The sequence below is a fragment of the Microplitis mediator genome, chromosome 11 (assembly GCF_029852145.1).
Source record: "Microplitis mediator isolate UGA2020A chromosome 11, iyMicMedi2.1, whole genome shotgun sequence".
NCBI lineage: Eukaryota > Metazoa > Arthropoda > Insecta > Hymenoptera > Braconidae > Microplitis > Microplitis mediator.
In genome coordinates this window covers 12,711,274-12,730,065 of record NC_079979.1, presented here as the reverse complement: position 1 = coordinate 12,730,065, position 18,792 = coordinate 12,711,274, and the positions used below count along the sequence as shown (strand labels likewise).

Genomic DNA, 18,792 nt, shown 5'->3' with positions numbered 1-18,792 from the left:
GTTATAAGCCTGTTTTATTTTATATCATTTTAAACGTCATATTTACGTTTTGTTACATACGTCGCTATCCCAATTTTTCTAGTGCTTATAGCGCTAAAATAAATACTAATAATAACTACTAATAATAATTTGAATGCAAAAAATTCTAATGACAACGGTATTAATTACAGTAATGATAATAATAATTTTATTGATCAACATAATGATCAATAAAACTTTTAAATTGTAACGGAAGCTTTAATTGTAGTTAATGATTACAACTATGAACAATAAATAATATTTTACTTAATAATGATTAAATTATCCTCCGCGAAACATCGTTAGTAAATTTTCATCATTTATTTAGATATTTTGTTCCTATTGTTAGTTTATGATTTGGACAATTTTAACGGAGGCTTATAACGGGATCTCTGGTACGAAACTCAAAAAAGTGGTTAAGTGGGGAAGCTGTTTGGACTCAGTAACTCCCGATTGAGGGGAAGAGGCTTATGACGGGTAGTCGACTGGATTTCATAATAATCGTCCTAGAGAAATTTTAATTTCCCTACAAAATACTAAATTGATAAACTCACCCGATTAATTAATTAATTTCTACAAAAACATCAACTAAAAAAAATCCATCATCTTTATCAGTGTCTCTGATAATAAAAATGAGCGTAAAAAAAAAGTATTTTTCTCTAAGGCGATAAATAAAAATATAAATAATGGCTGGGTGTGGCAAGTAAATTAACAAATGGTGTGTCGTGTATGTTGTACTAACAGACCTGAAACGAGCGAGTCCAGTGGTACCAGAGCTGACCACTGGAGGACTTCTTCTAAGTTCAACACGAAGGCCACCTCACAGAGGTGCAAGTTCCATCGCCTCTTTCTCATCTTGCGAAGATGATCCTCGCATAGTCGGTGGTAAGTTTAGAATAGAAGCTAAAGATCCAAATTAAACAAACAAAAAAGCCTTAGATCCTGCGTGGGTATCTTTGCTTGCACAATAGACCGCTTGTCTTTCAAATCTCAGTCACGCTTGATAGTTATTTTTAAAAACGCAGTAAAAAAATTAGTTATTGTCGCATGATGTCGATAGTTTTAGTTCATTTTTTGTCTACAATATTTTCTAGGGTATCACTGGGACTGCTCAGACTGGGTCAGGCCGAGTCAGAACCCTCTGCCTAACATTACGGAAGTACCTGGTAGCGAAGTACCAGACTCCTCGAGCTTCCACAGCAACGAGAGCAATGAATCAAACACTCATCAGCTACCATCGGGTATTTATTTATTTAAATATTGAAAAAAAGAAATCCTATAAAGTTATTTAATAAAAAAATTTTTCAGTGCACGGTTCAATAGACCCAACAAGAGACATCTCAACCCTAAATGAAGATCAAGAATCCGAATATATTGGGGACTCTGAGTGCGGAACCGAGTTCTCAGAGCACTACAATTGTCCGGAGACACAGCGATTGAATCCGCTAGACAGTGGAGGCGAGGGTGAATACAAATATAAAGATTCTGATAGTTATTTGAGGCATCCAAACTCATATTTGCCTCATTACAACATTCACACCGACACTGAGAATGAGATGAATCCGCTCAATGGTCGTCTTAGTACTTTGGAATCCGACGAGGAGGAGGAAGACGACGTAGTGCCTTACGGATTCCCAAGTGTGCGCCGTAACAGATGTAAAGGCGACGATAATGATGATATTGGTTCTGTTATTACAACTTTAGAAGAACGTAACTCATTGCTAGGTGGTGGTACTAGTAATAGCGACTTATCGACAAATTTATGTGAAATCGATGATTCTGAGTGTGAAATAAATGATAAGAAAAATAACGCCCGCATGTGGCTTTCCGGTAATGGTGTCACTCAGACTTCTGTGTGACATTCAACACTAACTATCATTTACAAAGTAAATATTTATTATTATTATTATGATAATAACAATAATAATATCTATTATAACATTAATTACTATTATAAGCAAATATGCGTGAATGTTTTGTGTTTTTAATACCGATAAAATTTTAATTTTAATTAAAATAGTCCATTGAGACATGAGTGGGAATATAGCAGACATCAGACGAATTTAAAATTATAAATGAATAGAGTCAACAATTAATAAAATAAAATTTTTTAAAAATGCGCATTCAAAAAAGTTAGAAATTAATCATTGCATTTTTTATAGATATTATTTTTTTAATTACAATCGACTACCCGTCATAAGCCTGCCCTTCATAAGCCTCTTCCCCTCAATCGGGAGTTACTGAGTCCAAACAGCTTCCCCAGTTTTTTGAGTTTCGTACCAGACATCCCGTTATAAGCCTCCGTTAAAATTGTCTAAATTATAAACTAACAATAGGAACAAAATATCTGAATAAATAATGAAAATTTACTATCGATGTTTCGCGGAGAATAATTTAATCATTATTAAGTAAAATATTATTTATTGTTCATAGTTGTAATCATTAATTACAATTAAAGCTTCCATTACAATTAAAAAGTTTTATTGATTATTATGTTGGTCAATAAAATTATTATTATTATCATTACTGTAATTAATACCGTTGTCATTAGAATTTTTTGCATTCAAAATATTATTAGTAGTTATTATTAGTATTTATTTTAGCGCTATAAGGACTAGAAAAATTGGGATAGTAACGTATGTAACAAAACGTAAATATGACGTTTAAAATGATATAAAATAAAACAGGCTTATAACGGATAGTCGAGAACAAAACTAAACGCACGGTAATGGGAAGACTGAAATTCCAAGAATAATTTCCCCTACATCCCTTAGACCAGGCTTATAACGGGTAGTCGACTGTATTTACTCTATTCCTGGGAAAAAATGTTCAGACCTGAACTCATTTCACACTTCAGACATGAACAGGCATGATCATATCTGACGTCAGACATGAACAGACATGATCATGTCTAATTTCAGGCCTGATCATACATGAACAAACATGACCATGTCGAATTTTAAGCCTGATCATACATGAACAGGCATGATCATGTCTGAACATTTTTTCCCGGGTTAATATATAATTTTAAATTTGTCTGATGTCTGCTACATTCACACCCGTCATTGAGACAGATAATTTTGTATATAAATATTAATTAAAACAATGTGTTTATAAGAAAATTTATTATGTATAAAATAAGCTGGCAGCTAATTAAAATACGAGACTGATGTCACTAGAAAATTATTTCATTTTTTATAAATTATGTATCAAGAAATCTCAATTATTTTTTTTAATTCTGCGTACTTAATTACTCTGTCAACTTTATTTTTTTTTTTTATCAAAAACTTTTTCCTTCATTTTATGTGAGTCAGTTGATAAAAAAATTGAGTAAATAAATAAAATAAATAATTAATTGAAAACGCGGTGAGATTTCTTTGATGTAATAATGAATGAATAAATTATTTTATAGCGATCAAATTTTCTAGACCAATGATTATTTAGTTTTTTACTATCGATTATTTTTGAATTTAAAAAATATTTTTGCTAAATATTAATCGACTATTATTTTGAACGTTTGTGGATTTTAATTGAAATAACAATCAACTATTTAAAAAAAACTAAACAAAATGTATGAGAGATGAATTTAACTACCACCAGTAACAAAGTTATTGAAACAAATGTATGAAATATATATAAATATAAATATAAAAAAAAATAACAAGTGGACTTGTCCATTTAAAATAAATAAACAAAAACAAGTTAATAGTTGAAAGATATAAAATATTTTTACTGTGATGATAATAATGTTTATACGATAATTAAAAGTAAAAGATGAATGAAAATAAAATAATAAAAACATGTATCATAAACTAGTGGTAATAAAACGTAAGAAGACGTTTAATGAGGGTAAAAAAGAGTAAATCGATAAACAAAACTACTCTTCCTGTAAATAATCTAATTAATTTTTTCCATTATGACTTTTTTATTTTAATGATAAATCATAATGATGAGTATTGAGTATTGAGTAATGAGTATTTATATTAAGTATTTAATTTTAACCGAGTAATTATAATTATTAAACTGAAATTATTGTATTAACGACGTACTTTCCTATAAGACTGCTTTGTAATGCGAATTATCTAGACATTTATCGTGTACGTCGTTTTTTTAATCGATTAATTCATTGTACCCATTTTAATAATCATTTATTATTATCATTATTCTTATAAATAATTAATATTTTCTATGTAATTTTCTTTGTAAAAATTTAGCTGATGACTGCCAATTTATTTAAGGCCATGACATTTTGTAGCCTTAATTTATTTCATTCAATTAATTAAAGAGATTATCATCATTTTTTTATGAAATGATTATATCATAATAGTCAATTATGATTATGAGTTTAATTGGAACTGAACAATTTATTTGAAATATAATTTTTTTTACGGGAATTTTATTTCGAAAAATGAGTGATTTTGTCATGATTTTAATGTTAGAAGATAATTAACAATTTTTGGATTTTTTTTTCTACAATTTAATTAAAAAAAAAGAAATAAAAATATGTACATGTAGAAAATTTAAAAAACTACAAGTGCAATTTTTTAAAAATATTTTTTTTTCTTTAATTTTATTGTTTTTAGAAAAACAAACAAAAATTATTAGACGTCGGCTAGCTTGAGTATCATGATTGTGTCGATGTACTTTTAACTACAGAGAATAGTTGAACTTGGTGATGAAAAATTACTAGAGCATTCAAGTCTAAGTTTTTTGCATAAATAATTAGTATCAATAATATACAAAAGTCTATAATTGTTTAAAAAATTATTCAGATTAAATGAGTGTAAATCTAGCAAACATCAGAAAAATTCAAAACTGTTTATAAATAGAGTAAATAATTAATAAAATAAAATTTTTAAAAAATGCGCATTTAAAAAATTTTGAAATTAATAAGTGTATTTTTTTCAAATATTATTTTTTTAATTATTTACTCTATTTACTTATATTTTTAAATTTACAAGTATGAATGTAGTAGACATCAGACAAATTTAAAATTATAAATAAATAGAGTAAGTAATCAATAAAATTAAATTTAAAAAAAATGCGCATTTAAAAAATTAAAAAATTTATAAGTGCATTTTTTAAATTATTTACTCTATTTATTTATAATTTTAATTTTGTCTAATGTCTGCTATATTCACACTCATCAGATTAAATTGCATACCAAAAAATTTTTTTTTCTGGATTCCAATAGAGTTTTATTTTGAATATTATTTTTAAAAAGTTCAAGTAATTTTTTATTTTTATTTTCAATTACAAAATTTACTAACATAAAATTTTTTTTTCAATTTGTAGATTTCTATTTGCAATAAAAAAAATTTTTAATAATTTTTTATCACCAAAAATTTTCGACACGATTGAATAATTAAAAATTTTTTAGATAACAAATTGATTATCGAATAATTTAATTTTATAATAATAGTTGACTATTTTGAATATCTCCTTAATTAATCAATTTAATAAAAAAAAAATTTTCAACGAAAAATAAAAATTGCGTTTAGTTTAGTGGCAGCTTTAAGGGAATTATTCCTAATTTAATACTTTAGATTTAAGTAACGATTGCAATTTTATACTTTAATTACTTTTTTAGTTAATTATTAATATTTATAAAAAAAAAAAAAAAAAAAAATTGTGTATCAGCAGGGTGATTTTTTTTTTTTTTACATAAACCGTAGAGCAATAATGCATTTAAAAATAGTTGTGGCCATTTTTCTTATTGAATTATTTTTTACGTGAATAAAACTACTTTACACAAACTAATCACTTTTAAGTTTAATAATATCGATACAATCCCTAGTTAATTTATTCTATATTAGAATAATTTTTACACGAATGTATTAATTTATTTATAAAAATAAAAAAATAATAAAAGATATTAATTATATCGAATATCAAGTATCGAATGAACGCATAAACTGCCAATTATTTAGTAGGCAATTTCTTTTTTTATATAAAAAAAAATTTTTTTTTTTTTTTATTAATTTGCAATAATAAATAATTTATAATTGAATATTGTAAATAAAGAAAAATTTTTTAAAATGAAATAACGTATTATCATAAAGTCATTAGATTGTACAATAAAATGGCAAAAAAAACATTAAATGGGTACAACTACGATAACTTTCCGTAAATCATTCCGAATAGACCTGATAAAATAGGATACATATCGAGAAAAATAATAAAATAAAATGAAATAATAAATATCGTGGACAAAAACAGCGAAACTTGTCTGAAAATTATAAATTTATTTGTACAAGATTGATTTATTGTAATAAACAACTTAAATCTTGCCTATAATTACTAATTTTTTCAATCCCTACCTATGTCATCATTTAAATAATTATTTAAATAATTTTTTAATTATTTAAATAATTATAATTAACCACCAGCTTGCAATTAATCTAATCGTAATTATAGTCATTTTGATAATGATAGTGAAGTTAGCCGACGTCTAATAATTTTTTGATTTTTTTTTAAATGATAAATTATAAAAAAAAAATATTTAAAAAAATTGCACTAATAGTTTTTTAAATTTTCTACATGTGCATATTTTTAGTTTCATTTTTTTTTTGTAATTGATTTGAGGAAAAAAAATCCGAAAATTTTTAAGTGTCTAGTAACTTCAAAATCAATGATACTGTTACCTAACGTCTGATAATTTTTGGATTTTTTTTAAATGATAAATTATAAAAAAAAAATATTAAAAAAAGTGCATCTACAGATTTTTAAATTTTCTACATGTGCTTTTTTTTATTTTTATTTTTTTTGTAATTGATTTGGGAAAAAAAATAAAAAAATTGTTAATTGTTGACTAACTTATGCGTGTAATGTAGCAGATATGAGAATTTAAAAATTTAAAATAAATAAGTAAATTAATTAATTAATTAAAATAATAAAAGTTAAAAAAATGCGCATACTGGTTCTTCTTCTTCAATGATCTAAGTACGTATTTTTTAATTTTCATCCTTCTTACATTCTATTTATTCATTAAAAAATTTTTAAAATTGCCGATTGTCAGCTAAATTCACGCGGATCCTAACTTTAGGAATGATACTGAATTTAACAGAGGTAAAAAAATTTTTGGATTTTTTTAAAAACAATAAATTATAAAAAAAAATTTCAAAAAATTGCACCTATAGTTTTTTGAATTTTCTATATGTGCATATTTTCAGATTCTTTTTTTTTTTTTTTTTTTTTTTTGTAGTTTATTGATTGAAAAAAAATCTCCAAAATTTTTAATTGTCTGCTATTTTCAGGATCACACTTTAGGATCATTCTTGATGATCATCAAAATCATAAAAATTAATTTAAAGTCATTATTAAATAGTCAATTAATAATTCAGATGATTAAATAAAAATAATAAAATTAATCGATAAAATTTAGACAAAGAAAATAATTGGGGAAAAAAAATAAAAACTTACGAAGCCGGACCGGAAAAATAATTACTGATAATTATTTTGAAAACTTGATTTAAATTATAAATTTCTTGTATTCTTGATTGAAATGATTAATTATTTGGTATTCTTGATTAAAAAAAAACGATTGAATTTTTTAATTAAACCGAATTATTTATTTATTTAAAAATAACGAATGAACTAAAAAACAATGGCGACGCGGACTGATGCAAGCGAGACGCGATGACTATTTTAAATAATTATTTAAAAGGTTATACAGGACTTTATTAATGATAATTTTTATCTACAATGCTTCCCCGGAAGCTAAAGTTTATTTATTTATATTAATTATTTCGCGACATATTTAAAAACTGGTAATTATTGTAAATTATTTAAGAGCGAGTGCTAAATGTGTTACGGTCGTTTCTGAGAATTTTGGATTGATCGTCGTCGTTACCTATCCCGCCTGTTTTAAACTGAACTAAACGCGGCAAGCGGGAACAGTTTGAACTACAAAATTGCGCGGGAGATAGAGCCACATTCAAATTTTAATTTTCTATGAGTGAATGTAGCAGACATCAGACAATTTTAAAATTATAAATAAATAGACTAAGTAATTAATAAAATAAAATTTATAAAAAATGCACCTATTGATTTTTAAATTTCTTAAACGCGTATTTTTTGAAATTTTATTTCATTAATTATTTACTCTATTCATTTATAATTTTAAATTTTTCTGATGTCTGCTACATTCACACTCATTAATTTTTTTTGTTTATTAGTAATAATAATCAAATAATTAATTTAATTAATTAGTTAAATTATTTATAAGCAAACAATTCATTAATTATGATCCTGAAGTTAGCAGACAATTTTCGGATTTTTTTTTCAACAAATCAATTACAAAAAAATAAAAAATAAAAATATTCACATGTAGAAAATTTAAAAAACTACAGGTGCAATTTTTTCAAATTTTTTTTTTTTATAATTTACCGTCTAAAATAAAATTCAAAAATTATTAGACATCGGCTAACTTCAGTATCATCATTAATTTTATTAAATTTTAATAATTAAATTTATGAGTGTAAATGTAGCAGACATCAGACAAATTTAAAATTATTAATAAGTAGAGTAAATAATTAATAAAATTAAATTTTTAAAAAATGCGCATTTGAAAAAATTGAAAACTAATAAGTGTATTTTTTATAAATATTATTTTTTTAATTATTTACTCTATTTATTTATAATTTTAAATTTGTCTGATTCTAATGTCTGCTACATTTACACTCAAATTAAATTTACAGTTTTTATTTTATGACAAAAAAAAAACTTGTGACTACAGCGAACTCTAGTAGTTGAAAAACTAAATGTATCCAGCATTACTTTGGCGCCTTTTAGACATTGAATGTGTTAACGTACTTTTTAACTGTTTGAAATTTATTAAAAATTTTAATTGTTTGATGTAACGTCATATTGGTATTCATTTTTTAAATAAAAGAAAAATTAGTAATTAATCATCAGAGCAATGGACGCAACTGACACGGACGTCCTCAAAGACTTGACCCAGAATTCAAATATCCCGAAAGTTGAGGTTGGGACTGATGAGGACTCGGGTTTTTCAAGCCTTCCAAGCTCTACTAAAACCAGTAAGTTCTCGATAATTTTATTAATTTTATTCATCAATCTAACCAATAAATTATCAAACAAATGAAAAATAATTTTTTTGAAAATTAAATTCAAGTCATGATTAAATTATTCGTTGACTATTTCAAATTTATACAGAATTTTTTAATGTACATTACCAGTAATTATTTTATTTTCATTTAATTAATACAAAATTATTTATTTAAATTATTTATTGATTCAGGTGAGGATGTAAACAACAACTTGATTTGTCAAGATGTCAAATTCGTCAGCATCCAAATTGACTCGGTGCAAAAAAAAATTCGTCACCAACATGATGCAGAACAAAGAAGACTTGAAAACGAAGAGTATCATCGACAGCGACAGGAACAAGCCTACAACAGCTTAAAACATTTGCTGAAGAAGAGCAAATTTTACTCAACATTCATCAAAGCCAACATCAACAACCCGGCTTCGAAGTCATCATCAAAACCCGGAGATAAACGACATCAAGTTCCCAAGTTGCCATCAAGTGATGAAGAGAACGAAGAAAATTCGCCTCCTAAGAGACCAAAGTTGACTCGGAAGCGACTCACGGAAGTGAAAAAAAAAAATTTGTTAAGCAGCGATGAAGATTCGGACTACACTCCAACTACAAGATCGAAGGCGGCCAAAAAAGGCGGGAAACACATACAGTCTCCCAAGATAAATCTTAGCGTAGAAGATATTGAAGATGAGTTGAACTCTACGTCCGACGATGAACCAGCAGACGAAAAAAAATTTGTTTTACCCAAGTACTTCAACGGGTCACTGTATCCCTATCAAGAGAAAGGTTTTGAGTGGCTCCAGGCTTTGAATAAAAACGGCTTGAACGGGATTCTTGCTGATGAAATGGGTCTAGGAAAGACCATTCAAGTTATCGCTTTGTTGTGTTGGTTGATGGAGACAAAAGTAGCCGGTCCTTATTTGATAATCGCCCCGTTGTCAACGATACCCAACTGGACTGCAGAGTTTGCGCGCTTCGCTCCCACATTACCCGTGTACGTTTTGCATGGCCCATTAGAAGAACGCAAACGCGTCGCCAAGCAACTGAACACCAAGAAGTCAGTGCACGGTTTCAAAACTTACCCTATTATTTTAACGACATACGAGGTAACAGTCCGCGATGCTTCCCTGCTGCGAGGTTTCAACTGGCGTTATATCGTCGTCGACGAAGGCCAGAGAATTAAAAATGCCAACTCCCAGTTGGCCCGCATGTTAAGGACTTTCAATTCAGTCCATCGTTTGTTGCTAACTGGCACTCCCTTGCAGAATGATTTGAATGAGCTCTGGGCTTTGCTGAACTTCCTCCAGCCCGACATCTTCAACGACCTCGATGTCTTCCAGTCCTGGTTCGACGTCAAAGAGATGCATGACGAGGCTGGTGCTCAAAAAATAATAAAACAGGAGAGTGAGAAAAATGTCGTGAGTATGCTGCGTGAAATTTTGAAACCCTTCATGCTGAGACGTATAAAAGAAGAAGTCGCTTTAGATTTACCTGGAAAAAAAGAACTTATTGTCTACGCCCCTATTACTGAACTGCAACGTGACCTTTACACGGCTGTTCTTAATTACGATTCAGATGTTTTGTCTATGAAAGTACCAGAGCCCGAAACTATCGATCTTCCGAATGGCACGAGACCCAAACGCGCCTGCACTATGAGAAATAAGTTCAGCCTTAATTATTTTGATCCATTCGAATTAAAAAAAACTGATGATGATGATAATGCTGGTCCAAGTAACGCAACTTCAAGTAATAATTATTACAAAGTAAAAGAAGAACCAAGTGATGAAAAAAAATTAACTACTGTACAAGAAAATTGTTTAAGTACATGGAAAAAATACGCGGACATTAACGACAGAAATAGAGATTATTTTATTCGTACAAATTTCGGACGTAATCGTTACCCACTGTACCGTAAAATAGTTAACCACCCGTACTTGGTGCACTGGCCAAAAGCTCCCGATGGTTACTTGGAAATAAGTGAAAATTTACTAAAAACTTCCGGAAAACTGTTGGTATTGGACGCGATGCTTAAGAAATTACACGCAGAGGGGCACAAAGTGCTCATATTTTCAACGCTGGTCATGCTGTTGGATCTGCTGGAAGAGTATCTGACACTGAGACCATGGAATTACGTAACTTTATCCGGCAGGACACCAATTGAAGAACGAGAAGTCAACATTGACAGCTTCAATAATGATCCGGATGTATTTATATTCTTGGTTTCCACGCGCGCTGGTGGCGTGGGACTCAATTTAGCAGGCGCTGATACTGTTATTCTTTATGACAGTGACTGGAACCCGCAGGTCGACATCCAGGCAATGGCGCGCTGCCATCGTATCGGGCAGACTCGTCCAGTGGTGGTCTACAAGCTCTGTACCAAAGGGACGATTGATGAAATAATTATGACTCGCGCGCAGGCTAAGAGAAATTTGGAAAAAATGGTCATCTCTAAGCAGCTAGAGTCAGCAAATACTATGACTGGCGATTTTATTGAACAGATGCAGCAACTTTTGAAGACTACTGATAGTATAGTCGTGACTTCCGAAAATGATGGTACGTTTACTTTTTTTTTATTTAAATTACAGTCGACTACCCGTTATAAGCCTGTCCTTCATAAGCCTCTTCCCCTCAATCGGAAGTTACTGAGTCCAAACAGCTTTCCCACTTATCCACTTTTTTGAGTTTCGTACCAAACGTCCCGTTATAAGCCTCCGTTAAAATTGTCTAAATTATAAACTAACAATAGGAACAAAATATCTAAATAAATGATGAAAATTTACTACCGATGTTTCGCGGAGAATAATTTAATCAATATTAAGTAAAAAATTATTTATTGTTCATAATTGTAATCATTAATTACAATTAAAGCTCTCGTTACAATTTAAAAATTTTATTGATCGTTATGTTGATCAATAAAATTATTATTATCATTACTGTAATTAATACCGTTGTCATTATAATTTTTTGCATTACAATTATCAGTGTAAAAAGTCAGGGTGGCCACGAACCGGGAATTATCAGGGAATTTAATGCAACCGGAAAATATCATGGAAATGTCAGGGAATTTCGAAAAATATTCGGGAATTGAATTGTAACAGTTCTAAATTAAAAAAATTTTCAATAATACACTAGTTATTAAAATTAAGGGATATAAAAAAAATTTCAAATTTTAAAGTGATTTTCAACAGGTTGTAACTCGAAGGAAAAAGGTCATACAAGAAAAACAAAAAAGGCAAATTGTAGCTTCAAGTGTTTAGTTTTCTGATCTCGTCTTTTAATTTTTTTATTATGTGCGGTTCCGGGGTAATCCTAAGAAAACTATCGAAAAAGAAATTTACCAAATTTTCGCTCGTCGTAAAAACGGTCTTCGAGCTTCAATAAATTTTTTTCGATATTTATAATTGATTTTTTATTGCTCCGGAACCGTGCGTAATAAAAAAATTTAAAGAACCAGATCAGAAAACTAGACACTTGAAGCTACAGTTTGACTTTTTGTTTTTATTGTACGTCCGTTTCCCTTCGAGTTACAAACTGTTGAAAATTACTAAAAAATTTGAAATTTTTTTAATATCCCTTAATTTTTGTAACCAGTGTATATTGAATTTATTTTAATTATAAAATTTCTTATTAAATATTTTAACTTATACATTTTAAACATCGAATAATCAAAAGTAGGCAATATTCATTTATTTTATTTCCATTTTTTATGGTTTCTCGTATTTAACGAAACGTAAATGACTTTTAAAATGATATAAAATAAAACAGGTTCATAACGAGTAGTCGACTGTATTGGTTCTAGTGATATTAAAATTATAAATAAAATAATTTTTATTTTTACAGTTTATACTGACGCTGAGTTGGAGGCGATCTTAGATCGCAGTGATTTATATCAAGGAAAAGCACAATAGCAATAATAATAAGCGACTGATTTAACCAGTATTAATTTTAATGTTAAAGATTATTTATTGCTCGTCTATTTATTCTATTGTCATTAGCATGATTATTTATTTTATTATTATAATTATTTATTCTTTAAAAGTTAACAAAGATCTCATTCTTTATGTTATGTTCAATGATATTAAATATTTAAGGTCCATTTTGATAAAATTCATATAATATTAATGTATTTTCTATATACATACATATCACTATTTTGTCTTAAGTTACAACAAAATCGGGTGATAAAATCCCTAAGAATTATCTTATTTTTAATTAAATTTTGGTGCTCTAATAAAATTAAATAAAACCAACAAGAGTATTTTTATTTTTAGTCACATAATTTTTTGTTTAATTTAAAAAAATGACTATTGAGCCCAATCGCTTGTTGGTTAAATAAAAAAATTCACTAAGGCTTTAAAGTCCGAGAACGGCTGAGTCCTTTACCATGACTGTTATTTTTAACTTTCGCTGAATGCGCGGTCTGCTCTCTGAACTCGGCTTCTAATTTCACGTAACTTCCTCCTGGACAAAAACGTATAATTTATTAAATAAATAAGTTAATAATTAAAATTTGTCATTAACTAAAAAATAAGTACCGATGGACTGACTGTTGGAAGTGTAAGAATTTTTATGCAATTTAGTGATCAAACATTCAGCGGAAGTTCTTTTGGTCAAGAAAGCGATCATTTGACAAGCCGCTCGTTCCTCGAAATCGCGTTGGTTGTCTTGGTTGTATTTTACCAGTAAATTCATGTTCCAACATCTGCCGCCTTCTTGCCTGAAATCAACCAAATTTCAATTAAAAATTTTTCTTTTTTACTTTAATTATAAATTTTTACTAATTATTATTTAAAAACATCAATTAAAATTAAGCCGTCAAATTTTATAATAACTTAAATTTTCTTCTAAAAAAAGTTTTACAAACACACAGCAATTTTTTGAATTTAAAAAGTTAAAAGTAAATATATATTTTTTAAAAAATAAAAATTTAAAATAAAAAATAACAATTACCGTTTGGAAGGATGACGTCGTTTTATTTTACTAGTGGGTTCATATAACGGCCAGCCATGAGACTCTTCACTATTATTGTCTGAATCATCATCAATACTAGTGTCACCACAGGCAGTAATGCCGTCATCATCATCGCTGTCACTTGTTGAAGTATTAGGAGACGGAGTATCAACAACTTGCGAGTTCTGTGGTATTAATTTTCGTGATTTATTTTGTCCATCTGCAACTGGATTAGCAGCAGCAGCAGCAGTAGCATTATTAGTTTGACAAGGTTTGCGAACACCAGATCCACCCCAAACTTTAGCGAGCAACCCGAGCTTGGGCCGTGACGGCGCCAGTTCGATTCCATCCCACGGCATCGGTTCCTTGCACATCAATTTCCCCGACTGCGATACCTTGTCACGTGGAACCAGACGCGTAATGTTTTCCGGAAAAAACAATTGCGGTGGATTCAGCGTCAGAATATCCCGGTACAGAGTAAAAATATTCAAAACATGCCCGTCGTTGTCTACGGAAATCGTCGGTATGTGTTCCTAAAATATAAATCTTTAAAATAATTACAATGCTTGTTATATTTTTTAGCTGGATAATTATCAAGGGACCAGGTATTATTTGAGATTTTACTTTAAACCGGCATCCTTCCCTATTAGGAAGTGCTTCGAATCGATACGCCCGCTGGCTGCAACATGGATAACGTCCCAGAGGATACGGCGCTGATTTCTGCTGTTCATTAGCAAAAAATTGCGGTATCTCGGGGTGATGTGAGCACCAGTCCATTTGATTTATTGGAAAGTGGGTATTGCACTGACGACAGTAGAGGAAATGACAATCTCCCCAAAGACGCCAATAAACTTTTCGCCATGAACGTAATTCTGATCGTAAATTTACTATATAGTCATTTAATGACCACGTGAGATCTCTGGTGGATAAAAAAAAATTTATCACATAAAATAAATGCCCTAATAATTGACCATGATCCGGTTTCTGATCTTATCAACATTTTTCTAATTTTAAAAATTGAAATAACTAAATCAGTGTTAACTAAAGTATAAAGAGACGGCTTTTACAATTTATCTACCCATATAACTATCTTATAGAAATCTTGCCCAAGTCTGGTCACCAGTACACTAGCTGTCTAGGTCTTTATATAACTATGGATCCTGCTGCAGTCACTGGTACAAAGTTTTAAATTGCAAGTCTTGTATAAGACTTAAGAAAAAACTTTGAGTTATGTTTTACATAAAGAATAGTGCAAGAATATTTAAGATATCTTGCTCAAGGTACATTGGTACAGTGACTTGAGCTAATCTTGCACCAGAGATTACTTGCATTTACTAACGCATATCTTGCGGCAGATCTGCTCCAGAAGTGTCATATTGCAGTATCTGCCTCTGTCACTTCATCCCTTCCATTGGCATACGATACAGGATCCTGGGATACAGTGACAGAGATAGAAGTTGGGTACATAGATAGTGTGATATGACACTTCTGGAGCAGATTTGCCGCAAGATATGCGTTAGTGTCTGCAAGTAATTTCTGTTGCAAGACTCGCTCAAGATACGAGTAAGTAACTTTAATAACACATCTTGAGCAAGACATCTTCAATGTTCTTTTGTACAATATCATGTGCAAGTCCTACAACAATCTTGTCTTAGAATCTTGTATTAATTTCTTGTGACAGATTGATAGGTATATAAAGACGTAGACACCTAGGGGTCTTCTCTAAGATACTCTCATAAAAATAGTACAAGACTACTACAAGATTATTTTGTGTACGTCATCTTAGCCAAGTCTATGTAGTAGCTATCAAAAGATTCTTTTAATCAGTGCGTCAACCTGCAACTTGTTATGGAAATTGTTACATGGGTAGCTCACTATATCTATAAATCATCTGTGATTTTCTACAGTCAAAAACTGGACCACTTGTTTTAACTTCAGTCTAAAAAAAAAAAGTATCAAGTGTACCTAGAATGTTTACTGAAAATATTTCCTCTAGTATCTATTTTCATCGCACTCGGGACACATGGGACGGTATCAGACACAGATCGTATCACATTTTTTCCACACTTATTACATTTAAATAATGTCGCTAATGAACTGTAATGTCCTCGTCTATTATCTGGAGTTGGATCTGCTAATGACATAATTAGTTTACAAAATAAACGACTCTGTACTTTATCTTTTTTATCTTTCAAAGTTTCAACATCAACATTTGTGAATAAATCAGCTAATCTGAAACAAATTATCATTATTATTAAATATTAACAATTTATTTATTAAGAAACGTACCTAGTAAAAATATTATCATTTAGACAAGTTAAAATAGTTGAAGTCTTCAATACTTCAGACATATTTTCATGACAAAAAACAAGACATTGCTCAAGTAGAGGGTCCATTTGTAAAAACGAAGCTGAGACTGTTATCGGAATGACATTATTTGCTTCTAAAACAGGCCACTCTGATTTCTTAATTATGTCCTTCTTGACCCACCTCATCAGCCAGTCAAAGATGACAATGTCGCAGTGCACAGATATGTCCATTTCTTCCAGCTTTTGCCCAGCAGTAACGTCAGCAAAGTAACACATTTTTTGTATCAACAATTTTTGCGGGCACCGGAAATCTTTTTTTATATTTTTCGATTCATCGCAAACGTGAATTTCTACTTCTGTTCTATTTCAATTTAAATATAAATTACAAGTTAGTACTCCAACAATTACAATGAAGCCATGAAATATTAAATAAATATAAATTACTCAAGAGATTTTCTGTGAATTTTGCTTCTATCTTTGTCTTTATCTCGATTAGCTGACGATAATCCACTAGATTTATCAACATTGTTATTCAAAGAAGAAGATTTTTTTATATCCACTGAATGTTTTTTAATGATCGGCTGTGACAGCGTCGGCTTAGGCAGCATGTACGGCAAAACAGAGTCGAGCAATCCTTCATGTAAGACATCGCTAAGATTTTTTTTCATCATTTTCGGTAGAAGATGTTCTCTAACTTCCACAGACTCCCCCGCACTTTTTGGTACTTTTGATTTTTTACTTGGTGACTGCAGATCTGAATTTTTATTTGAATTCGCGCAGTCATTTTTTTTATCATCATATTCTTCTTGTGAACCCGATGACTGTCTTGTTGATTTATCCTGAATTCATTAAAAAAAAGGATTAATAAATACAGTTGACTACCCGTCATAAGCCTCTTCCCCTCAATCAGGAGTTACTGAGTCCAAACAGCTTCCCCACTTAACCACTTTTTTGAGTTTTGTACCAGACATTCCGTTATAAACCTCCGTTAAAATTGTCTAAATTATAAACTAACAATAGGAACAAAATATCTAAATAAATTATGAAAATTTACTATCGATGTTTCGCGGAGAATAATTTAATCAATATTAAGTAAAATATTATTTATTGTTCATAGTTGTAATCATTAATTACAATTAAAGCTTCCGTTACAATTTAAAAGTTTTATTGATCATTATGTTGATCAATAAAATTATTATTATCATTACTGTAATTAATACCGTTGTCATTAGAATTTTTTGCATTCAAATTATTATTAGTATAAAAAGATAAGTATTTATTTTAGCGCTATAAGCATTAGAAAAATTGGGATAGTGACGTATGTAACAAAACGTAAATATGACGTTTAAAATGAGATAAAATAAAACAGGCTTATAACGGGTAGTCGACTGTAAATAAATGATTAATTAAATAAAATAATTAACCGCTTACTTCAATACTCGTCCCAACTTGATCTGTACCAATACTTTTACTATTTCCCGAGTTTAAATTTAAATCAATTTTCGCTAATTCCGACCAGTCTATTTCACTGTGTGCTGCTAATACACTTGAGAGACCATCAAAGCTATCATTGACTTGATAAGCTGTCCGCATAAACTCGAAGAACATTTCAATGGTCAGCTGGGGATAATTTTCATCAGACTGTTTTTTAATACCAGTGTCCAGTGGCTTGAGTAAAATTTCATCGCATGCGTTTTCTGTTGCTAAAAAAAATGACATTTATTTTTTATGACAGAATAATTAACCTTCTGATTACAAACAATCGTAAAAATAATAATTTATTACTTTTTGTCTGATTTAATTTAATTGAATCCTGCTTATCGGTGATTTTCTCTTCTTGCTCTAAATTATTTCCCATCCGGTTCATTGTTTTATTTTTTTTATTTTTTATTTACAAATAAACTAAGTATTTAATTATTATTTAATAGTATATTGTGAGTTAATGTTGACTTAACTGATTTAAATAGACATATTCAACTGACACAATTTATTTTATCACTCGAAAATTTAAACACTTTTTATTTACAAAATAAATTGTAAGTTTTATTTTAATCTTCTCAAAAGAACTTGACGATTTTCTATACAGTTTTGAAATTATATTTATTTTATAAATTATGATAAAGAAAATGACTTTAATTGAATCATAAATATATAAATCTATATGTATACTTTCATAACTAAAGCAAAAGCATACTAGTAGATTTTCTTATGTATTCGCGGGTATTTGATTTTATTGATCAAACATATAAAAGATAAATTTAAAAAAATATGGGTGATATTTCAAATATCTGATGGTTTTGACTTATGATTATTAATTTAATGAAGAATTTGACTTGGAGAAATATTCTATAAAAATTTTTATAAATTTTAAATTAAAGAAAAAATGAACTCTTTCAAAAATAAATACATTGTACTTAAAATCGCACATTTACAATAAAAAAAAATTATTTT

At 29.2% G+C, this 18,792-nt stretch overlaps 3 protein-coding genes across 7 annotated transcripts in view; 2 read left to right on the top strand and 1 right to left on the bottom strand.

Moving 5' to 3' along the window:
• The window catches only part of LOC130677784 (fat-like cadherin-related tumor suppressor homolog), a 220,038-nt gene extending 216,742 nt beyond the window's left edge, over nucleotides 1–3,296 (top strand). For 4 of the 5 annotated variants that reach the window (XM_057484646.1, XM_057484642.1, XM_057484641.1 and 1 more), the window contains 3 exons: nucleotides 763–903; nucleotides 1,113–1,259; nucleotides 1,327–3,296. In XM_057484646.1, coding sequence (XP_057340629.1) covers nucleotides 763–903; nucleotides 1,113–1,259; nucleotides 1,327–1,877 — 839 coding nt within the window. In that variant the 3' untranslated portion in view covers nucleotides 1,878–3,296. The remainder of the gene's footprint in view (nucleotides 1–762; nucleotides 904–1,112; nucleotides 1,260–1,326) is intronic. The other variant, XM_057484643.1, reaches the window with a different exon arrangement.
• Nucleotides 3,297–8,795: 5,499 nt separating this feature from the next.
• On the top strand, nucleotides 8,796–13,303 carry LOC130677532 (lymphoid-specific helicase-like). Its single transcript, XM_057484321.1, has 3 exons — nucleotides 8,796–9,059; nucleotides 9,281–11,635; nucleotides 12,923–13,303. The coding sequence occupies exons 1-3, from the start codon at nucleotides 8,939–8,941 to the stop codon at nucleotides 12,988–12,990; spliced, it is 2,544 nt and encodes an 847-aa protein (XP_057340304.1). The 5' UTR covers nucleotides 8,796–8,938; the 3' UTR covers nucleotides 12,991–13,303.
• LOC130677533 (SANT and BTB domain regulator of class switch recombination) lies at nucleotides 13,237–18,327 on the bottom strand. The gene is made up of 9 exons (XM_057484322.1): nucleotides 18,127–18,327; nucleotides 17,773–18,044; nucleotides 16,786–17,180; nucleotides 16,322–16,702; nucleotides 15,998–16,264; nucleotides 14,657–14,951; nucleotides 14,033–14,565; nucleotides 13,618–13,799; nucleotides 13,237–13,543 (listed from the first exon to the last, which is right to left on the bottom strand). Exons 1-9 carry the CDS (start codon nucleotides 18,206–18,208, stop codon nucleotides 13,428–13,430), a joined length of 2,523 nt encoding a protein of 840 aa, XP_057340305.1. The 5' UTR covers nucleotides 18,209–18,327; the 3' UTR covers nucleotides 13,237–13,427.
• Between the last annotated feature and the right edge of the window lie 465 nt (nucleotides 18,328–18,792).

Excerpts from the sequence above, each read along its gene's own strand:
- LOC130677532 (XM_057484321.1), top strand. The coding sequence starts at position 8,939 with ATGGACGCAACTGACACGGACGTCCTCAAAGACTTGACCCAGAATTCA. Across the intron at positions 9,060-9,280 it reads TCCAAGCTCTACTAAAACCA|GTGAGGATGTAAACAACAAC; the intron begins GTAAGTTCTCGA and ends TTATTGATTCAG. Across the intron at positions 11,636-12,922 it reads CGTGACTTCCGAAAATGATG|TTTATACTGACGCTGAGTTG; the intron begins GTACGTTTACTT and ends TTATTTTTACAG.
- LOC130677533 (XM_057484322.1), bottom strand. The coding sequence starts at position 18,208 with ATGAACCGGATGGGAAATAATTTAGAGCAAGAAGAGAAAATCACCGAT. Across the intron at positions 17,181-17,772 it reads AAGTTGGGACGAGTATTGAA|GATAAATCAACAAGACAGTC; the intron begins GTAAGCGGTTAA and ends TAATGAATTCAG. Across the intron at positions 14,952-15,997 it reads ATTTTCAGTAAACATTCTAG|AGATCTCACGTGGTCATTAA; the intron begins GTACACTTGATA and ends TTTATCCACCAG.